At 40.5% G+C, this 19,217-nt stretch overlaps 1 protein-coding gene across 2 annotated transcripts in view; it reads right to left on the minus strand.

Moving 5' to 3' along the window:
• Positions 1 to 19,217, minus strand: part of POU2F1 (POU class 2 homeobox 1) — a 55,746-nt gene that overhangs the window by 27,547 nt on the left and 8,982 nt on the right. For both annotated transcript variants that reach the window (XM_005144471.4, XM_034074448.1), the window contains 4 exons: positions 12,439 to 12,539; positions 9,484 to 9,537; positions 7,656 to 7,775; positions 5,767 to 5,946 (listed from right to left, as the gene is read on the minus strand). In XM_005144471.4, coding sequence (XP_005144528.1) covers positions 5,767 to 5,946; positions 7,656 to 7,775; positions 9,484 to 9,537; positions 12,439 to 12,539 — 455 coding nt within the window. The remainder of the gene's footprint in view (positions 1 to 5,766; positions 5,947 to 7,655; positions 7,776 to 9,483; positions 9,538 to 12,438; positions 12,540 to 19,217) is intronic.

Consider the following 19,217-nt stretch of genomic DNA (forward strand, 5'->3'; position numbering starts at 1 on the left):
CAGGCAAACGCCCTTTTCTGAGTCTGACTGTGTCAGAAAACGTTAATATTGCCAGTTTGCCCCTAGACAGTGCTCAGTCTTGCTGCCTGAATGGAGCTGCTAGTTTTAACATACTTGGTAAGACACACTAGACCTGATTCTTAAGACCCATAAAGCCGCCAGCCCGCATTTTGACTGATGCAGGTTACTGAGCACTCAAACAAGCTGCTCAGACAGCAGATGTGAAAGGCCATTAACTGCCAGTGATGGAAAGTCAAGACAGACTGACAAGAATAACTTTTTATTTACACAATACAATCATTTGCAGAATATAGATATCTGACTATGACCTTACATGATTTTTAAACTGTTAAACTAAGACTTCAAGGTTGCAACAATCTCATGCTGGGGAAGAGAGGTGAGGAGAATCAGTGGGTAGAAAGGAAGACTAGGGAGGGAAAAAAGAGTCAATTGATTTACGAGACCACACACAGGCATTATAAGAAAATGACTACTTAACCTGCATTACGAAGACACCAGCCATCAATCACTTAGACAACTTGGTCATGGTAAGTCAAAAGCATGCAATGTAACAATATGGTAGACAGACAACAGATGGACTGACCAAGCAATGCTCTTTAAGAAATGAAAACTTACATTTTATAAGAGAATGGTAACATTTCAAAGAAGTACCTCCAGGCAGAACAGAGTGGTTTTGAAGTTGATGGTATTGTTTGCTTTCATAAAATTTGGTAAGTACCACAACCATTCCTATGAAATCAAGGCAAATTTCCTTCTAAAAAAAAAGAGATATAACTACTCCATTTTTTTACCCAAGAATTCCGTATTTCTTCTGATTTCATACTATGGAGTTAGCTCAGTCAGAATTGTTACTAAAAACTCTTACTCCTTCAGCCCAAATCACAACAGCAACATGGATCTCCACTCATTTTCACTTATTTCCAATGTTCTACTAGCTACCTTTTCAGATTGAGCAGACCCTCCAACACAGAGGGGCTCCTACTGAAATAGATGCAAGGACTAGATGCAGAGGAAGAAACAAAAATAGAAAGAGTAGGGCAAACTGACTACGGCTGTAGAGGTGGATAAGAAAAAAAGTAGAAATACAAAAGGAAGAGTTGGGAAGAAATTTTTGAAGGAAAAACTGTGGACAGAAAACCAGATAGGTTTTCTGTCAGGACCTCCCCCACCAAAAGCAAACAACCGAAGAACACACACACACACACACACACACACAGATGATCATGTAGATCTCAGATGATGTGAGGAAGTACCACAGTACATGGAGTTATATAACAAAAAGAATACAAAGAAACAGTGGCAGTGTGTTTCTGAGATCAAAAGAAGAGAGCTTTCTGTTCAAAATTACTGTATTCACAAAACAGGGTACTCAGCTAAGATATGACAGCTCTTATCATCAGGCTCTTACACTTTAATATGAGAAAACTGTTTTTAAATTGAGGCCTCAGGGATAACTGGTATAAGCAATCTTATTCTGTGCATCTATGTTGGTAAATGGCATGTTGGCTGAGTCTTGTTTAAATACAGAAATACAATACCATAGCACAGAATGGAAATGATACTTCCAAGGCTAATCACTCTTAAATAGCCCCTCAAATTAATTTGAAATCCAACTTTATTTCTACCTTGGGAAAGTTCTATTATTCAGTTAATTGTAGCATTTTAATAAAACCCCCAAGAGCAACCATGCAAACAAACGTGACACTGTTTCACTATACCAATCTTTTTCTCAATGGCAAAAATCTGTCTACTAGCACAAGCACATAGAAAGAGATGGAAAGACTTTTCAGGAAACATGCACTTCTTCTAGTGCTGCCTAACAATTTAGAAAGATCAAAACAATCCAGCTCCTATTTTGACAGAATAATCTGTCAAGTGATGCATCTTGACATGAGGAAGTATCTTGGTTTTGTTTTTTAAAGTCATCTGAAGTTCTAAATTCATCAGGGGCTATAGCAATTGGACAAGGGGTGATGGGTTTAAACTTAAACAGTGGATGTTCAGGTTAGATATATGGAAGAAGTTCTTTACTGTAAGGATGGTGAGGCACTGGAAGAGGTTGCCCAAGGAAGTGGTAAATGATCCATAACTAGCAGTGTTCAAGGCCAGGCTGGACAAAGCCTTGGGCGACATGGTCTACTGTGAGGCATCCCTTCCCATGGCAGGGGGTTTGGAACTAGATAATCTTAAGGTCCTTTCCAGCCCCAACCATTCTATGATTATCTCTAGCTACAACTTCAGAACTTCAGCATCTTTGACATTTTGAGATTTACATCATATAAACAATAATCATGGATCCTGAAAAAAAAATAACTTTCACAAAGAATTCCAAAACTTGGTAAAACCGTTTATTGACAATTTAGCAGCAGCACTAACCTCTTACCAGACTGCTACAGCTGATAACCTGTCATTAACTGAGCGCACATGAAAGACATGATGCTTCTGCAAATAGTTAGTTAAATAAGGTAACCCCTCTGCTGCAGAAGCCTGCCAATCAATCAATTATTCAAAAATCATCAATTAAAAGAAACATGCAGCTACCTGTGTAATCACATATATGTTCACAATAACAATGCAAACAAAGCTAAGCAGTACTTGTAAATGGTTGTCAAGATGGATCAAAAAGCATGGGTTTATGCACCTCTACAAATGTACAACAGAAAATTTCCATAGGGTATCTTAATTTATATCCAACATCTGCACATATCCTTGCCTCTAAATTGGAGAAACATCAGTTTGATAGATGGACCACTTGGTGGATAAAGAACTGGCTGGATGGCTGCACACAAAGATGTGTGGTCAATGGCTCAATGTCCAGCTGGAGACCAGTCACAAGTGGTGTCCCTCAGGGATCGGTGTTGGGACCGGTCTTGTTCAACATCTTTGCTGGTGAACATGGACAGTGGGATTGAGTGCGCCCTCAGCAAGTTTGCCGATGACACCAAGCTGTGTGGTTCGGTTGATACACTGGAGGGAAGGAATGCCATTCAGAGGGACCTTGACATGCTTGTGAGGTGGGCAGATGCTAACCTTAAGAATTTTAACCATGTCAAGTACAAGTTTCTACACCTGGGTCAGAGCAATCCCAGTCACAGCTACAGGTTGGGTAGAGAAGAGATGTAGAGCAGCCCTGCGGAGAAGGACTTGGGGGTGTTGGTCGATGAGAAACTTAACATGAGCCAGCAGTGTGCACTTGCAACCCAGAAAGCCAACCGTATCCTAAGCTGCATCAAAAGGAGCATGATCAGCAGGTCGAAGGAGATGATCCTGCCCCTCTACTCTGCTCTTGTGAGACCTCACTTGGAGTATTGTGTGCAGTTCTGGTGTCCTCAATATAAAAAGGACATGGAACTGTTGGAACAAGTCCAGACGAGGCCACAAGGATGATCAGGGGGCTGGGGCACCTCCCATATGAAGACAGGCTGAGAAAGTTGGGCTGTTCAGCCTGGAGAAGAGAAGGTGCATGGAGACATCATAGCAGCCTTCCAGTATCTGAAGGGGGCCTATAAGGATGCTGGTGAGGGACTCTTTGTTAGAGACTGTAGTGACAGGACAAGGTTCAAATTTAAACAGGGGAAGTTTAAACTGGATATAAGGAGGAAGTTCTTTACTGTAAAGGTGGTGAGGCACTGGATGAGTTGCCCAGGGAAGCTGGGAATGCTCCATTCCTGGTGTTGTTCAAGGCCAGGCTGGACAGAGCCTTGGGTGACACAGTTTAGTGTGAGGTGTCCCTGCCCATGGCAGGGGGTTTGAACTAGATGATCTTCAGGTCCTTTCCAACCCTAACTATTCTATGATTCTATATTATGCTTTCTGCTTTCATCGTAAGAAGCTAACAAGATACAACCAAGCTACATTTATGTATCAAAATAACCTATCCTAAAATAAATTAATCGTAAAGCCAAACATCTAAGTAATGAGGAATGCCAGAAAACAAGCAAAACTTTACTTTTTAACCCTTGTGTTACAAATACACATTGTATGTATTTGTATAGGTGGCAACTACATGATCACATCCTATTTTTCATAGAGCATTTAGCTCATTCACGTGCACAAACCAGACAACACTCTCTTCAGAAGCTCCTACTTGAGAGCACATGCCTGATCTTTTCCACTCTTTGCAATTTTCTGAAGTTTCTGAAGTTCTGGAGAAAATCCCAGCATGAAATTAGTAATCCTAAGCACTTCACACATTTTCATAGCTTCCCACTGAAGTGGAAGAGCAGCATTAACCACATCTTGCACACGTACAAAAATACCTGCTAACGCCTGTGGATCACTTACATTTAGGATGACTCACATAATATCAAATGGGAGCCCTGTGACAGATGCACAGAGAGATGCTAGAAGCTAATGACAAGGACATTTCCCATTCTTTTCTTGAAGTATGCCTGTATTACTGGCTAGAGACAAAGGTTTAAGAAAATTAAGAGATAATCTTGGGAGTTATGAGCTTCCTTGAACTCTACATTCTTGAATCATCTCCAGATCATGACAGTGAAGTGGGATACTTTGCTAAAAGAAGTAGTAACATCTGGTCACAGGGCACCAAGGGACTCAGTGGGCAGCTTCAGTTCTGGCCTTCTAAAAGTGGGCTGGCATCACTCTGGCCTTTGTAAGGACAGCCAAAGGGGTCAGAACTTTTAGACTAACACCACAGAAGTTTGCCAATTCAGGTAAGAAAAACCTGACAGCACAACGAGGCTGTTATTCAGCTAGCAGACTAACACAATAAAGGAATAGCATATTTCACCAATGGATGTCACAGGTAATTGCAGAATTTCCATTCTTTTACTTAACCAGCCCTCATCTTCACTTCTTGGACACTTCATCCCAGTTAAATGCAAGTGAAAACAGTCAGAATAGAAAACATCAGTCTTCAAGAACCTGGTAACTGTAAGAAGTAGCAACTTTGGAGATTACATACTCAACATGCTTTGTACATCTACACTAATCAAACTGAAATATTGCATACTAAGAACCTTAATCTATGGGAAGATGAGCCTCAGCAACACAAGTACTGTAGTACTCAAGATGCCTGTGCTGTATATTTGGCTACCATTGTCCAGAAGTGTAGAAGATTCACCATAACATTCGCTAAGCATAGAGTCAGTGGCACTGCATTCTCCACACTGAACTAAGCCAACCCTGGAAGACCTAGAATTTTGCTACTCCTAGTAAGTAGAACTTGCTTCACAATTCTTTTAGCACCAGGACCATAAAACTGGACAGATTCTGACACCAGACTCATTATACACAAGAGTGCCTATCCTTTGTCACTGAACTCGGAGCAATAAGCAGCAAGCCAAAATACCACACAACCGCGTCAAGTCAAATAATCACCTCTACTATTTTGCTATATGGATCTGACAAGCATTCTTTCTGATATATGTGTGTCCCTTCCCATCCACACAGGTCTTGACAAGTGTCATTTCTATGGGCATCTTTCTATGCCCCTTTTTCTCCTTTTCCCAAGCTAACTACAAGAAAGAGGAAATTTCAGAAAATACAGCACCTGGTCAGATTCTGGAACAGACTGAGAAGGCCAGTGGAACTGATAAGCAACTGGTATGCATTCTTTGCTAAAACTATCAACTTCAATCTTATCAGCTAGCGATGCATGGGAAAAGACTAACAGTACTCAAAGACTCTAGAAATTAACTGAATAAGAAAGAAAAATAACATTTGAATGATGCAATTAGTCAGACCTCTTTATTTTCCATTCTCTCAAGCCTCAAGACTCACCTGTGCAATCTGTATTGGCTGAGATAGAGGGATCTGCGTCATCGGCGTTGCAGCAGAGGCCGAGATGGTAGCACCAGCAGCGCTGTGCTGCTGACTGGCAGAATGCTGCACTGCAGCCGCCAGCAACTGTGCCTGCGCCTGTTGTAGCAATAACTGTTGCTGGGCTGGCGTCAACGTGAGCTATAAATAATTAGAAAACATAGCCATTAATAACTGAAAGAACCACTTCAGCTACAAAGTTATCAGCTAGCTCATTACTAGTTGTATTAACCAGACATGCCTAGAACTGTTACTACAGTTCAGCCATTAACTAGCCAATGACTCTGGCCTTCAGTAAGGACAACTGGCTACTCAACAAGATGTAGGAACCAACCCACCACATACCTGCCATAAACCAAACTGCATGAAGGCAAGTATTTGTACTTACTGGAACCTAGAACCTAACTTTATGCCTAACTTTTCTTCATAACTCTACCAGGAGGTTCAGGAAAAGGGTGATAATAGCTAGCAAAAGAAAAGAACCAGTATTGCCAGAATTTGAAAGGAAATTTACACCCAGCAGAACACCAAATAATTTGCCAGATGAATGAGAAGCAGGAATGCTGGCTATGGCTACTGAACAAACTGATAACAGCCCAGCTGCTTCACATTAGCATGAATCTCTGCCATATTTCATCATTTCCATTATGCCATAAGATATAAGAACATGAGCTCCATTTGTTTCTCTCCAAGTCTCCCCATCTGCCTTTATTTTTCTTTTTAGCAGAACAGAGTTGGCAAGTTTACATCCCTTCCTTTTCCCAGACATGCATTATCTCTGTGAAACAGGTGGCAGCAGTCTACATGTAAATGAATCTTGATGCCCATATTTACTACAATCCATATCTGCATAGGCCTGGAGTTTAGAATGTTTCACCACTACAGACAATCACAGTTTAAAACAAACTTTTTTTTTTTTGAGAATGAGAATAATAATAAAATATGCTGAGTTTTAAGCACAGTCTCACTCATATATTAAAACAATCTCACTTTAAAAACTTTCAAATGTAATTAACCAAAAACTAAATAGGATGGTTACTTACACACCAGCATACCAGAAGATCTAACAACTGAACATGAAATTAAGATACTGTTCCATTCAAGAGTAGAGATAATCTAACATAGTACTTCAAATCATAAATACATTGTTGAAGCAACTGCCCTACACTCCTTGTTAACATGCAAACTCTTAACACTGCAAAGCTGATTACACAGAAGCAAACTCTTTAACCAAACTAGTCCATTCATGAATGACTGAAAGCATTTACCATAATGCAGAAACACCAGTAATCCTAAACCAACAGTTACTTCTTAATTACTTCCAAAGCTGTGCAATTAAAAGAATCAAAATTGGTAAGTTAAACCAGGAGGGTTGAGTGGGCTTAAGGCAAGCACTAATATAGTTACTTAAGAGGAAACAGGTTTGAGAAGAGGAATTAGTGTCAGCAGTTCCCATATTTTTTGTTCTTCACCTGGCTATCTGATAAGATTTAGTCTCATGTTCCCATGCCTCATTGCAATCTTGGGAAAAAAAAAAACGAAAATCCTCTTTATGACATCCATGACTTTTTCATTTGTACACACACGAGGTTTTAATTTCACTGTAGAGTCAGGATGGATACTTACAACAGACAGATTTTTTTCTTAAAGCAAATATTTTGCAACTAAACTCAAAGATTAAATTCTGCTTTTTTATAGGAGATATTTTCTGTCCCCTCTTTCACTCGAGTTTCTTCCTATGTTAAGGAAATCACAATTACCCTCACCGATAGTTCTATGGGGCCTGCCACACATAGTACCATCATTTACTGGACAGGAGGCTTACTACAGTATACTTGGGGAAATCTTACCCCAGTGATCTGTCCTCCGGCCAGCATGAGCTGGGTCTGGGGTATGGCCGCCTGCACTGAAGGCTGCTGGGAAGGCTGGCATGGTTGCTGAGAGTCCCCAGATTCTTCATTAGATTTAGACTAGTTAAAAAAAAAAATAAAAATACAGCTCTTTATAGTGTAAAACAGATGTCAACATATAAACACTGCTGTCTCTCAACACTGCACAACAAAAGTGTTTCATCTGCATACAAAAAGCCCTTGGGTTTATTTTAAGAGCGTGTTTAAGCAATGGCTCTATATGACCACCATCTCAGCTACAATTGCTCAAACATGTCTGTAGGTAATGCAGTTTAAACAAAACAAAAAGACTCTCAGGTCTTTTGTAACTCTCTGACATAATTTTCAAGTCTCATTTCATTTTATGCAATGCAGTTGAAGCTGACACTACCTTTCACCATAAAGAAAGAAAAGGTCACTAAAATTATTCATTGCCTAAAATCCTGAACAACAGAATGAAGGAAAGGAGATTGTGCTTCCATTTTCTGTACCTGCATCCTACACCCCTAAGTCATCATTCTGTTGGCTTACAGGGAACTGGTATAAGAAATCCTCACAATCTTCATAGGTTTATCTACCTACAGCAGGATATACAATAAATACAATGCTTTTAAATAATCAAAGTTTAGCATTTACTTAATTGAATGCTACTATATTTTAAAATATTTGAGGGCTTAGGGATTTTTCTGTGGTTTTCATTTGGGGGGAGGTATTTGTTGGGGGTTTTTTTGTGGTTTGTTGTTTGGGGTTTTTGTAACAGAAGAAATTGTGAAGACAAGAGGGAGGAAATGTAAGCACATGATGAGGGGGAGAGTTTTATGATAATTAAAACTGGTTATGCAGAACATTAAAATTCTGCATAGATTTGCATATTTTCCACCACCTGTTTTGGGGACTGCAGAGCAGGCTAATTAACATAAAGGCTCTGATTAATTCTGCCAGTCATTGAGCGGTAATTACAGCGCAGGACTGTAAACACTGCACTGGAGATACAGCCTGTTTGCCAACATATCTCTCAGGGATGGAAGTTTACCATGGCAACCAAGGCAATTTTCTGCCTCCTTCCTCTTAGAAAGGAAGGTCACTATACCCCCTCTTCTTCCCAAATTGTTATTATGTATAAGTGGGTCCGCATTCTATTGCATTCCATGTAATGCACTACCTACATTCTTTAATAACAAGCACTACTGAAACCAGTTTTTTGTAAGACTGCATCCATCCCTTGTCCCTTAAACTACGACTGAGGAAGTGGCACATTAACTGATACACTAAAGTGTTCAGCATCTGAGCATAAAAGTTTGAAAGCTTTGATGTCTCACATATGTTATTAAACAACAATTACTCTGACTTACTTTAAAATCACTATGTGATATTTACACAAGCTATCTACACTAGCCACATTACACAGTTAATGTTACATTATATTCCTCTATTCAGCTACCAGAAGCAAGGACAAATTGCGAAGTAATACTTGCTATTTTTAAAATACATGAATAAATGGAAGAACATGAAATATTCCTGGAGGTTTATAGTTTTCATGATACAATACCTGTCTGAAATTCAGTATAAAGTTACAATCACTGCATGGTTTAACCCCAGTTTCTGAATGCTTAGAATTCTGAGCCCGATTTACAGTTATAAAACTATTATTCCTTCATACCTACACTTGCAAGACCAGTCAGAATGAAAAAATGAAGTAGTATATCATAAGTTAAAAACCATCTCTAATGGGACCACAATGCTGTCTGGAATGAGAGAAGGATGAGCAATGGAAGGTAACTGTCATTACCTGCACATTTAAGGACTGAGCAGCAGCCTGTAAACTTGTCCCAGCGAGCTGGACCTACAACACAGTGCAAAAAAGGGAAATGAAATTACATAGAATGCACAAAAAAACTTAACTTAAAAAGAACCATCTCAACAAAAACTCCCCGAAGAACAATGCATGCCCCTTTAACACCTGAATCAGTGAAAGGGTTGTGCTCCAGGCTGAAAGAAAATCTGTAACTCTCCCACAATGTTTGTCTACCTCTTGTTGAACATATTCCTGCATAGAGATCTAGATATTATCATGAAATTGAGTTAAAACAGCATTTTGAGGTGGCCAGGCTAACTATTCCTGTTTAAAAAAACTGAAGCTTCAGGGGAGGCCAATAAGCTCTGCTCATTATCATCCTTCTTGTGTTTCAGAATGGATATTACCCCAGACATGTACACTGCATTTACCCATTTTCTTATATGGCAGAGGAGCAACCACCTGGATAGCACAAAACCCACAGCATAAACACTCTTCCTCAAATCAACCTATTCAAGTATGCACAGCCCTCAGCCACTGAAAAGATGATCTCAAAACAGAGAGTGGAAACACTTTACAAAAGCTATGTGGATTCACGTATACTCAAAACTTGAACTCAATGTTTGTGATTAACAGGTCCAAAGAAGGTCTTTGTGAGTTAGCAGTAAAGAAAAACTGATGCTTCAAAAAGTGAGACTTTTGAAGTGTTATTTTGTCTTTAATAAGGATTTTCTCTGTACAACAAATGCTAAATTTTCATTTAGTGAAGACCTTTTTAGTTGGTCTCACCTTGTTTCTGCCACCACTCCTACTAATATAAAGAAGGAATACTATGTAATTAATTACCCACACTTGCAAAGGTCAGAATTATAGCCTGTAGTGAATTCCACCTCTGGTCATCCTTGAAAACCACTGCTAATTTGAAAACCAGGAAACACATAAGGATACAACAAAACAAAGCAAAATGTAGCACTCTTGCCTCCGTAAAAAGATGTCCTCATATAATATACATCACAAAAGAGAGCCCACACATCTGCAAGCACAGGAAGGAGAGTTTTAATTTGAATTGCAGTACACAAGATTAATAACTGAGTATTTGAACAAGCAACCCTTGAGAGTCACCTTGGAAATATTTCCTACCACTCTAGACAAAGGTGTTAAACTTACTAAGCATATTCTACATCTAAGCAAGCACTCCCAGAAAACCTCCTCCTCATCACAAGCAAAATATACTTTGACAAAGGTGATGCAATCTCAACTTTTAACGTGAATTAACAGCAGAGAATAATCTAAGCTGTAGTAGCCTGCCCTCCAAAAATCTACTCAGAAATAATAATTTTAAATTAATAAATAATATAAAATAGACCACACAAAACTATACAAATGTATCTCACTCAAGTACAGCCAGCATATTTCTGAAAATCTTTGAATGCAATTTGGACACAGCTTCCACCACACAAAAAAGCCCATTTCTAATTAAAACTTACACTGTTCCTGAATGTTGCCTACAACCTAATGTTTTGTATCGGTCTGGAAGAAAGCATTGTGTGTGAGTAACAGTGAAAAATAAAGCTGAATAACACCCCACTAACAGCCACCACATCAGAAGTGGACAGCTTGACAATGGATTCCCACACACCTGCAGGTACATAAAAGAATAGTCGAGATTTTCCTTTGAACTAGAGTTTCAAGGAATGAATCACACTTTATCAAACATGAAGTTATAAAGATCCTGACAACTCTTTAAATAAATATATTTCCAAAGCAAATATAGCATTGTGCTAAATACAATTACTGTCCTGGATCAATCTGTGTAAAATGAAGACTAAAACAAACACAAAATTCAGCAGAACAGCTGTATCTGTCTCTCTGTTAAACACATACCGACAACCCACAAAAAATAGTCAGCCTCTCTCTACATAAAGGCAGCCTACAACAGCCTATTGGTTCAGCAAATTCAAACACAGTCACACCCTAGGTCCTATATAACCCAGTCTCCTAGGAAAATTGTAATTATGTGACGTGTGCAATATTCCACACAATAAAATGGCAGTTCAGAGCTCTTAAAAGAGGGCATAAAAGCTTCAGCATGTCAATTATACCACAATAACTGTGCAATCTCAGACCTCAGACATTCAGGGTCTGCCAGTTAGGTACAGTATTTTAAAGTTTAATCTTGGTGTTGAGGAAGGGAAAGAAATTAGGACATTTGTTTTTGTACATCAAGTATGAACAGATTAAAAAAATACTACAAAAAATGCCCCTTATACTTCTCTCCACCTAGGGATGCCCTACTTTCCTTCAGCCTACATCTGAAGTTCAGTTTTGATTCCCTAAACACAGCATCAGCAGAACAGAGAGACAGTAGTAGAAGCCTGAATATCATCTGACAAACAGGTCCTTGAAGTAACTAAAAGGAAAATAAACTAAAACTCACAAACAGTACATGCTTAGTAAGTAGCATCACTTTATATTTTGAGTTAATGTGCAAGAGCTTGAAAGATCGAATCATTCAACACCGCTTCTGGTTTCATCAGGTAAGGACAGCTTCAGAATCCTGGCAACTGCTGGGCCAGTACAATCCTTTACCAAAATTATTACATTTTTATCTTGCCTTTCAATTTGTTGCCTTTCAATATCTCCATTAAAATTTAGGGAGAGTAGGGGGGAAATAAAAATGCTTTAGGCATTTTTAAGTCTCCAAAAGGGGGCTCTCTAGTTCCCCCATATAGGTCTCACCCTATTTTGACATACTCTGCAGCCTAATGCACTGAAGTGAGTGCCATAGTAAGAACTTTTTCCCACCCAAGCTATTTAAGCATGTGGTGTACCCATATATTCCTTTGCATATTCCTATCATTCACATAAACAGAGAACACGGAACATAAATGAGCAGCTGTGTTCATAACTGTCCAAGTCTACCTTATTTTGAAATGGGTCTTCTCTTACCTGATGAAGGTGCCCAAGGAAGGCCTGGGCCTGGGCTGTAGAGATAGCTCCTCCAACAGGCACAGGCTGCTTTTGAAAGTCCAGGCCATTTGTCTGTGTGCCTGGAGAAAGAGAGATAAGAACTATTAGTTACTACTTTTATGGAATAATAATTAATATTTCTAAGTCTTTGCTATTCTCTCAATACTATGCAGCAGAAAAGTACTCTCAGAGTAACAAGAATTTAAGATTTTTACTGAAAAGAGAATGGGGGTGAGGAAGCAGTGCTACTTCCAGACTTCAATACTATAGGAGGTGTCAGCTGAATTAAACCAATGCCATATTTTCTTTAGCTTCTATCACCTATGTACACCATTACCCCATCATTCTCTGCCATGGTTTGAGTACCATGCTGCTAAGGTTAAACTGCATCTACATTCTCTATATCCTTTCTATCTAGCAGCTGAAGACTATTGTCAAGTTCAGAAAGTGGCATGAACAATGTTCATATAAAAATCACTTTTCTTTAAACACAGCTAAAATAATACTTGCTAAAAACAGAAGTACAATGTACATGTAGCAGTTATAGGCCACAGTTTTGCTCTTGATAAAAAATAACTACACATTTCCATGATGTGCTCTCATAACAAAACTGCTTGGGCTTCCTTTTGCTCACACCATTTTTCCTATAACTAAAACCTAATTACATTCCTATATTTTTGTTGGTCTTCTTCCTAAGAAGCTCAGAAAACATGAAAACCCCCAAACTATCACCAAATAATCTGGTTGTGAGAAGAAATGGAGAGGAGGAGGGATGTGGGACAGAGACAGACTAGGGCATTTTTTCCACAACTAACACAGATTTCTTTTCTGCCAAGAGGATTTCTAACTATAAACTTTTAAGAATCGTTCTGTGGGGAGGTGATAAAAATCAACGTTAGGGGTTATCAACAACTGATTTTGTATGGTGTGCATTACTACTTACAGCAGCTAAAAAGAAGGCAGACTCAGTGCACCAGGCTGTGTGGAATTTCTAGAACAGATGATGGAATCTTAAAAATCGTGTGACTGAAATGAAGTAAAACCAGCTTTAGATTTGAGTGTTTACTTCTGATGACAACCAGATTTTGGTCAGTGCCTATGGACAGGTGTTCAACTGACTCCTATGTCATCATCTACCATTTTTTGCCGTAAAAATTAGCTTTATCTACTAAGCAAGAGAGTCACAGTTGCTAAACAATAACAGGGGTTTGCTACTCCTTAGAAACATCTGCAAAAGCAAGCAGGCCTAAAATCTGATCAGTGAAATATACTATCCAGTATTTTACATTTCTGTTTTGACCTACAAACAGCTTACACAGATAAGATTTCCAAAGACAGAGTCACTGTTCAATTAAGGAATGACAGAAGCTTTCCAGCACCCATGTAAGGCAAATCTAAGGTGGCCCTTTGGTGAAGGTTCTGTGCAAGAAAAGTTGGTCTATTCTCAAGTTTTTAATTCTGTGCTTTAGGCCAGGGCTTACAGAACTAAGAGACTCATGTGCAGCCAAAGATCCACAGACATGCTAAAAATACTTAAAATAAAAAAAAAAATTAAACTACATAACATTATTTTGCTTAATGAGTCTAAAATTCCAATTCAAAGCGAACACAACTATCACTGGCCTGAACTGATCTGGAATTAATGTGACTTAGTTGCATTTCTAAAGAAAAAAAAAAAGATGAAAATGAAGGTCTGCTGGAAAGAGCTGTAACAATATTTTTGTAACAGCAAGTAGTGATAGGATGAGGGCTCAAACCCAGAAAAGAGTAGATTTAGATATTGAGAAATTCTTAACTGTGAGGGTGGTGAGGCACTGGCACAGGCTGCCCAGAGGAGCTGTGGCTGCCCCATCCCTGGCAGTGTTCAAGGCTTGGCTGGATGGAGCTTGGAGCAACCTGCTCTAGTGGAAGGTGTCTCTGGCCTGTGGCAGGAAGGTTGGAACTGGATTCCTTCCAACCCATTCTATGATTCTATGATAATCTCATCTATTTTTCTTTCTTCCAGTAAATTGCAGAATTAGCTCAATGCAGGAGGTCAAAAAGGAGTGGGAAAATGCTTGGGTAAATATATATAAATAATTCCTGACAAAAAATAATTCCTGACAAACAAAATTCTACCACCTCCTCATTTAAGCAGATGCTTTGAATGAATTTTCACCTATTGGCAGGCACCTCCAAGTAGGGAAAAAAAAAATACAGATAAGAAAAGTTACTGTAAGTTTGAATTTCAATTGGAAACTTGTAGAGTTCAAAAGTATTATCTATATCTGAGACAAATAGCTGGAAGCCTCACCTTAAATAAATTAGGTGAAGCTGCTCTAGTGAACTGTCTTAAGTCAGGATACTGTAATTAAAAGAGCAGTGCTACTCATGTGCGCAGAAAAAAAGCACAGAAATAAGCACTTCTGCTGACTCTTAATATGGAAATTTAAACAAGCCTCCTAGGATTAATAGCTTTGAACAAAGCAACTTCCAAGACTGAACTTAAAATCTCTATGGGTCCCAAGAACCAGTTTAGACAGTTGCTGAGTGAAAACAATGTTTTCTTTAAATTCAACCTTGAAGGACTCCAACCCCTAAAACCAAAGTCAGAGGAAAAAAAACCCAAACCAAACCACCAATCCACACTGCTCACTCTCTGTTCTACTTGCATCTTAAGCTTTCTTTGGTATTTGAAAGTACAGTAAGTATTCCTTCCCTTTCCCATTCCCTTAGTTTCATAAGGAATGGTACCCAGACTGCTTGAATTTATCACAGGATGCTTATGTCTTTTGAAGACCAGCAAGGAAAATAAACTCTGAGATGCCTTGCTCTTAAGATGCTCATAAGGATGTGATACCAACTCTCTGGAATCCACAAAATCTGATCAGGAGACTGGAAAATGGGAGCTGTCAGAAGCAGGTCAGCACATTGTAAGGACATGAATGGACCAGAATGCCACTTCTGCTCAAGATAAGGAGTCAAGTGCAAATAGCCATGGTGATAAACAGGCATGGTAGATGGAATCACAAGTACTGTGATTTTAACAATCCTGAGTATTTACACCTTTTCCATCTCCAGAACTGCTAGAGCTGATCTAACAGCTTACCAATGCCAAAAACCCCCCACAAAAACAAAACAAAAAAACAAACAACAAACCCCAACAAACAAAAACACACACAAAAATAAACAACCCAAAAACCAAAAACAAACAAACAAAAAAAAAAACCCAAAACACCCAGGAGTGGGAACTCTATCTTTTTTTCTTGGATCCAACTACCTTGTCCCTGTCCTGCCTCTCTTTGTAGTTCACAGACACAGCAGTAAGACAATTCACCTTTCTAAAATGATTAGAAAATATGATATGCATGTGACCTGCTTCTTTCTTCTTTCGGCCAAGTTAGTTTTCTCCCAGTTACATGAGATAACTTCCCTTTGGCCCCAGCCAGCAGCAGATAATGCAAAGCAGGAAAGGTCAGAGATGTGTTAGCAGGTAAATGAGCCTGCCTTAACCCAGTTGTTAAGACTGAATCAAGCCATATGATGAAATTTCAACCCTTACAGCCCAAGTCCAATGCAACTTGAGCATGGTTAAATTCTGCCATAAATTCAGCCATCTGGTTAGCTACTTCATGCAGTTGGTTTGGATGAAAACCAATGTTAAACTTAACTAATTTTCAGCCAAATCAAATCTTTGAACCATTCTCATTCAGCACCATTCCAGGAAAAGAAACAGAATACTAAGTAAGTACCAGGACACTCTGAATATGGATCAGTTTATGGTGGTTTAGAATTGTACCAGCAGAGGATAAAGGCATGACAAAGTAAAATTGCACACACAGATAATACTCTCAAATCATCATAATTATCAGACTTCAGTCAGAGCTCACAAATCACTTAAGAAGAGGAGTTAGGAACTACAGGTCTGGGGAGATGTGAAGTACAGTGCAAGGATACATGTGGGTGCTAGGGATATAGATAGTAGTAGCCTGAGGAGTATAAAGAAGGACTACAGAGCTCTGGGAGAGGTGGTCAGGGGGTTTGGAGCTCAGATAGTTTTTTCAACAATTCTCCAAGACACAGGGGAGGACCATCCAAAGGCAAGGAGGATTGGACAGGTTAATAAATGGTTAAAAGGGTGGTGTCACAGTCAAGAGTTTGCATGTCTTGAAGATGGGGCCCACATTTGTAGGCCAGGACTACTGGGGTCTGGTGGAGCTGTTCTGATAAAGAAAGGGAAGAGTGGCTTTGCTGGGAGGCTTGCCAGACTTGTCAGGGATGCTTTAAACTAGATGTGTTGGGGGAGGGGAGCATCATTCCATCCCAACACACCCAGTCAGTTGCCAGCACCTATAATAAATGCTCTGAGCAATGTAGTAATATTATAGCCGCTCCAGCCATTGAGCCACCTTCATTTGGAGCTCGGATCAGATGCCTCTATACAAATGCCTGTAGCATGGGGAATAAACAAGAGGAATTAGAGATGTGGGCACATCTACAGGGCTATGATATAATAGGCATCACAGAAACATGGTGGGATGGCTCCTTTGACTGGAGTGTTGGAATGGAGGGTTACAGGCCTTTTAGAAAAGACAGGCCTGGTAGGAGGGGAGGGGGAGTTGCCCTTTATGTTAGGGATAGGCTGGAGAGTATGGAACTCTGTCTGGGGACAGGTGATCAGTTAACAGAAAGTTTGTGGGTCAGGGTTAAGGGGAAATCAGTGATGGGACACATTACTGTGGGGATATGTTACAGACCGCCTGATCAAGAGGAACCTGTGGATGAAGAATTCTACAGACAAATAGGAAAAGCCTCACGCTCACAGGCCCTTGTTCTCATGGGGGACTTCAACCACCCTGACATCTGTTGGAGTGACGGTACGGCCCGGCACAAGCAATCCAGGAGGTTTCTCAATTGTGTGGAAGACAAGAAAGAGAGGAGCCAAAGAGGAGAGGTGCCCTGCTTGACCTTGTGCTCACCAACAGGGAAGGGCTCGTTGGAAATGTGACTCTCCAGGGAAGTCTTGGATGCAGTGATTACGAGATGGTCAAATTCAAGGTCCTCAGGACAGTGGGAAGAGCGTACAGCAAGCTCACTGCCCTGGACTTCAAGAGAGCAGACTTTGGCCTCTTCAGGAACCTGCTTAGCAAGGTTCCATGGGATATAGCCCTAGAGGGCAGGGGAGCCCAAGACTCTTGGTTAATATTCAAGCATCACCTGCTACAAGCTCAGGAGTGTTGCATCCCGACTAGAAGGAAGTGCAGCAGGAGGGCCAGGAGACCTCCTTGGATGGATAAGGACCTGCTGAGAAAAATTCACAGGAAAAAAGAGGCTTATAAAAGGTGGAAGCAAGGGCAGGTGGCCTGGGATGAATACAGGGATGTTGTCTGGGTAGTTCGGGACCGGGTTAGGAAAGCTAAGACCCAATTGGAGCTAAACTTGGCAAGGGATGTTAAAGATAACAGGAAGGGATTTTATAGGTACGTAGTGGTTAAAAAACAGACTAAGGACAATGTAGGACCCCTCCTATAAGGAAGCTTTCAGGAGAACTGGCTACACAGGACTTGGAGAAGGCTGAGGTTCTGAATGGCTGCTTTGCCTCAATCTTGACTGGCAAAGGCTCTGACTGCACCACCCAAGCCTTGGAAGGCGGACGCAGGGACTGTGAAAACCTAGACCTTGGGCCCACTGTAGGAGAGGATCTGGTTTGAGACTATCTTAAGAAACTGAATGTACACAAGTCCATGGGACCTGAGGAAATCCATCTGTGGGTCCTGAAGGAGCTGGCGAATGAAGTTGCAAAGTCACTGGCCATCATATTTGAAAAATCATGGCAGAGAGGTGAAGTTCCTGATGACTGGAAAAAGGGAAATTTAACCCCCATTTTCAAGAAGGGGAAAATGGATGACCCGGGGAATTACAGACCAGTCAGTCTCACCTCTGTGCAAAATCTGGGAGCAGATTCTCTTGGAAGGCATGTTAGGGCACATGAAAAACAACAAGGTGCTTGGTGACAGCCAGCATGGCTTCACTAGGGGGAAATCCTGCCTGACCAATTTGGTGGCCTTCTATGACGGGGCTACAAAAGTGATGGACAGGGGTGGAACAGCTGACGTCATCTACCTGGACTTGTGTAAAGCATTCAACACTGTCCCACATGACATCCTTGTCTCTAAATTGGAGTGTCATCAATTTGATAGGTGGACCACTCGGTGGATAAAGAACTGGCTGGATGGTCGCACTCAAAGAGTTGTGATCAACGGTTCAGTGTCTGGCTGGAGATCAGTAACAAGTGGTGTCCCTCAGGGATCAGTGTTGGGACCGGTCTTGTTTAATATCTTTGTCGCTGACGTGGACAATGGAATTGAGTATGCCCTCAGCAAGTCTGCTGATGACACCAAGCTGTGTGGTTCTGTTGATATGCTAGAGGGAAGGAATGCCATTCAGAGGGACCTTGACACACTTGTGAGGTGGGCTGATGCCAACTTCATGAAGTTTAACCATGCCAAGTGCAAGGTCCTACACCTGGGTCGGAGCAATCCCAGTCACAGCTACAGGTTGGGCAAAAAGGAAATTCAGTGCAGCCCTGCAGAGAAGGACTTGGGGGTGTTAGTCAATGAGAAAATGAACATGAGCCGGCAGTGTACACTCACAGCCCAGAAAGCCAACTGTATCCTGGGCTGCATCAAGAGGAGCGTGACCAGCAGGTCGAAGGAAGTGATCCTGCCCCTCTAGTCTGCTCTCGTGAGACCTCTCTTGGAGTACTGTGTGCAGTTCTG

This window comes from Melopsittacus undulatus, chromosome 2 (genome assembly GCF_012275295.1).
Source record: "Melopsittacus undulatus isolate bMelUnd1 chromosome 2, bMelUnd1.mat.Z, whole genome shotgun sequence".
NCBI classification, from domain to species: Eukaryota; Metazoa; Chordata; class Aves; order Psittaciformes; family Psittaculidae; genus Melopsittacus; species Melopsittacus undulatus.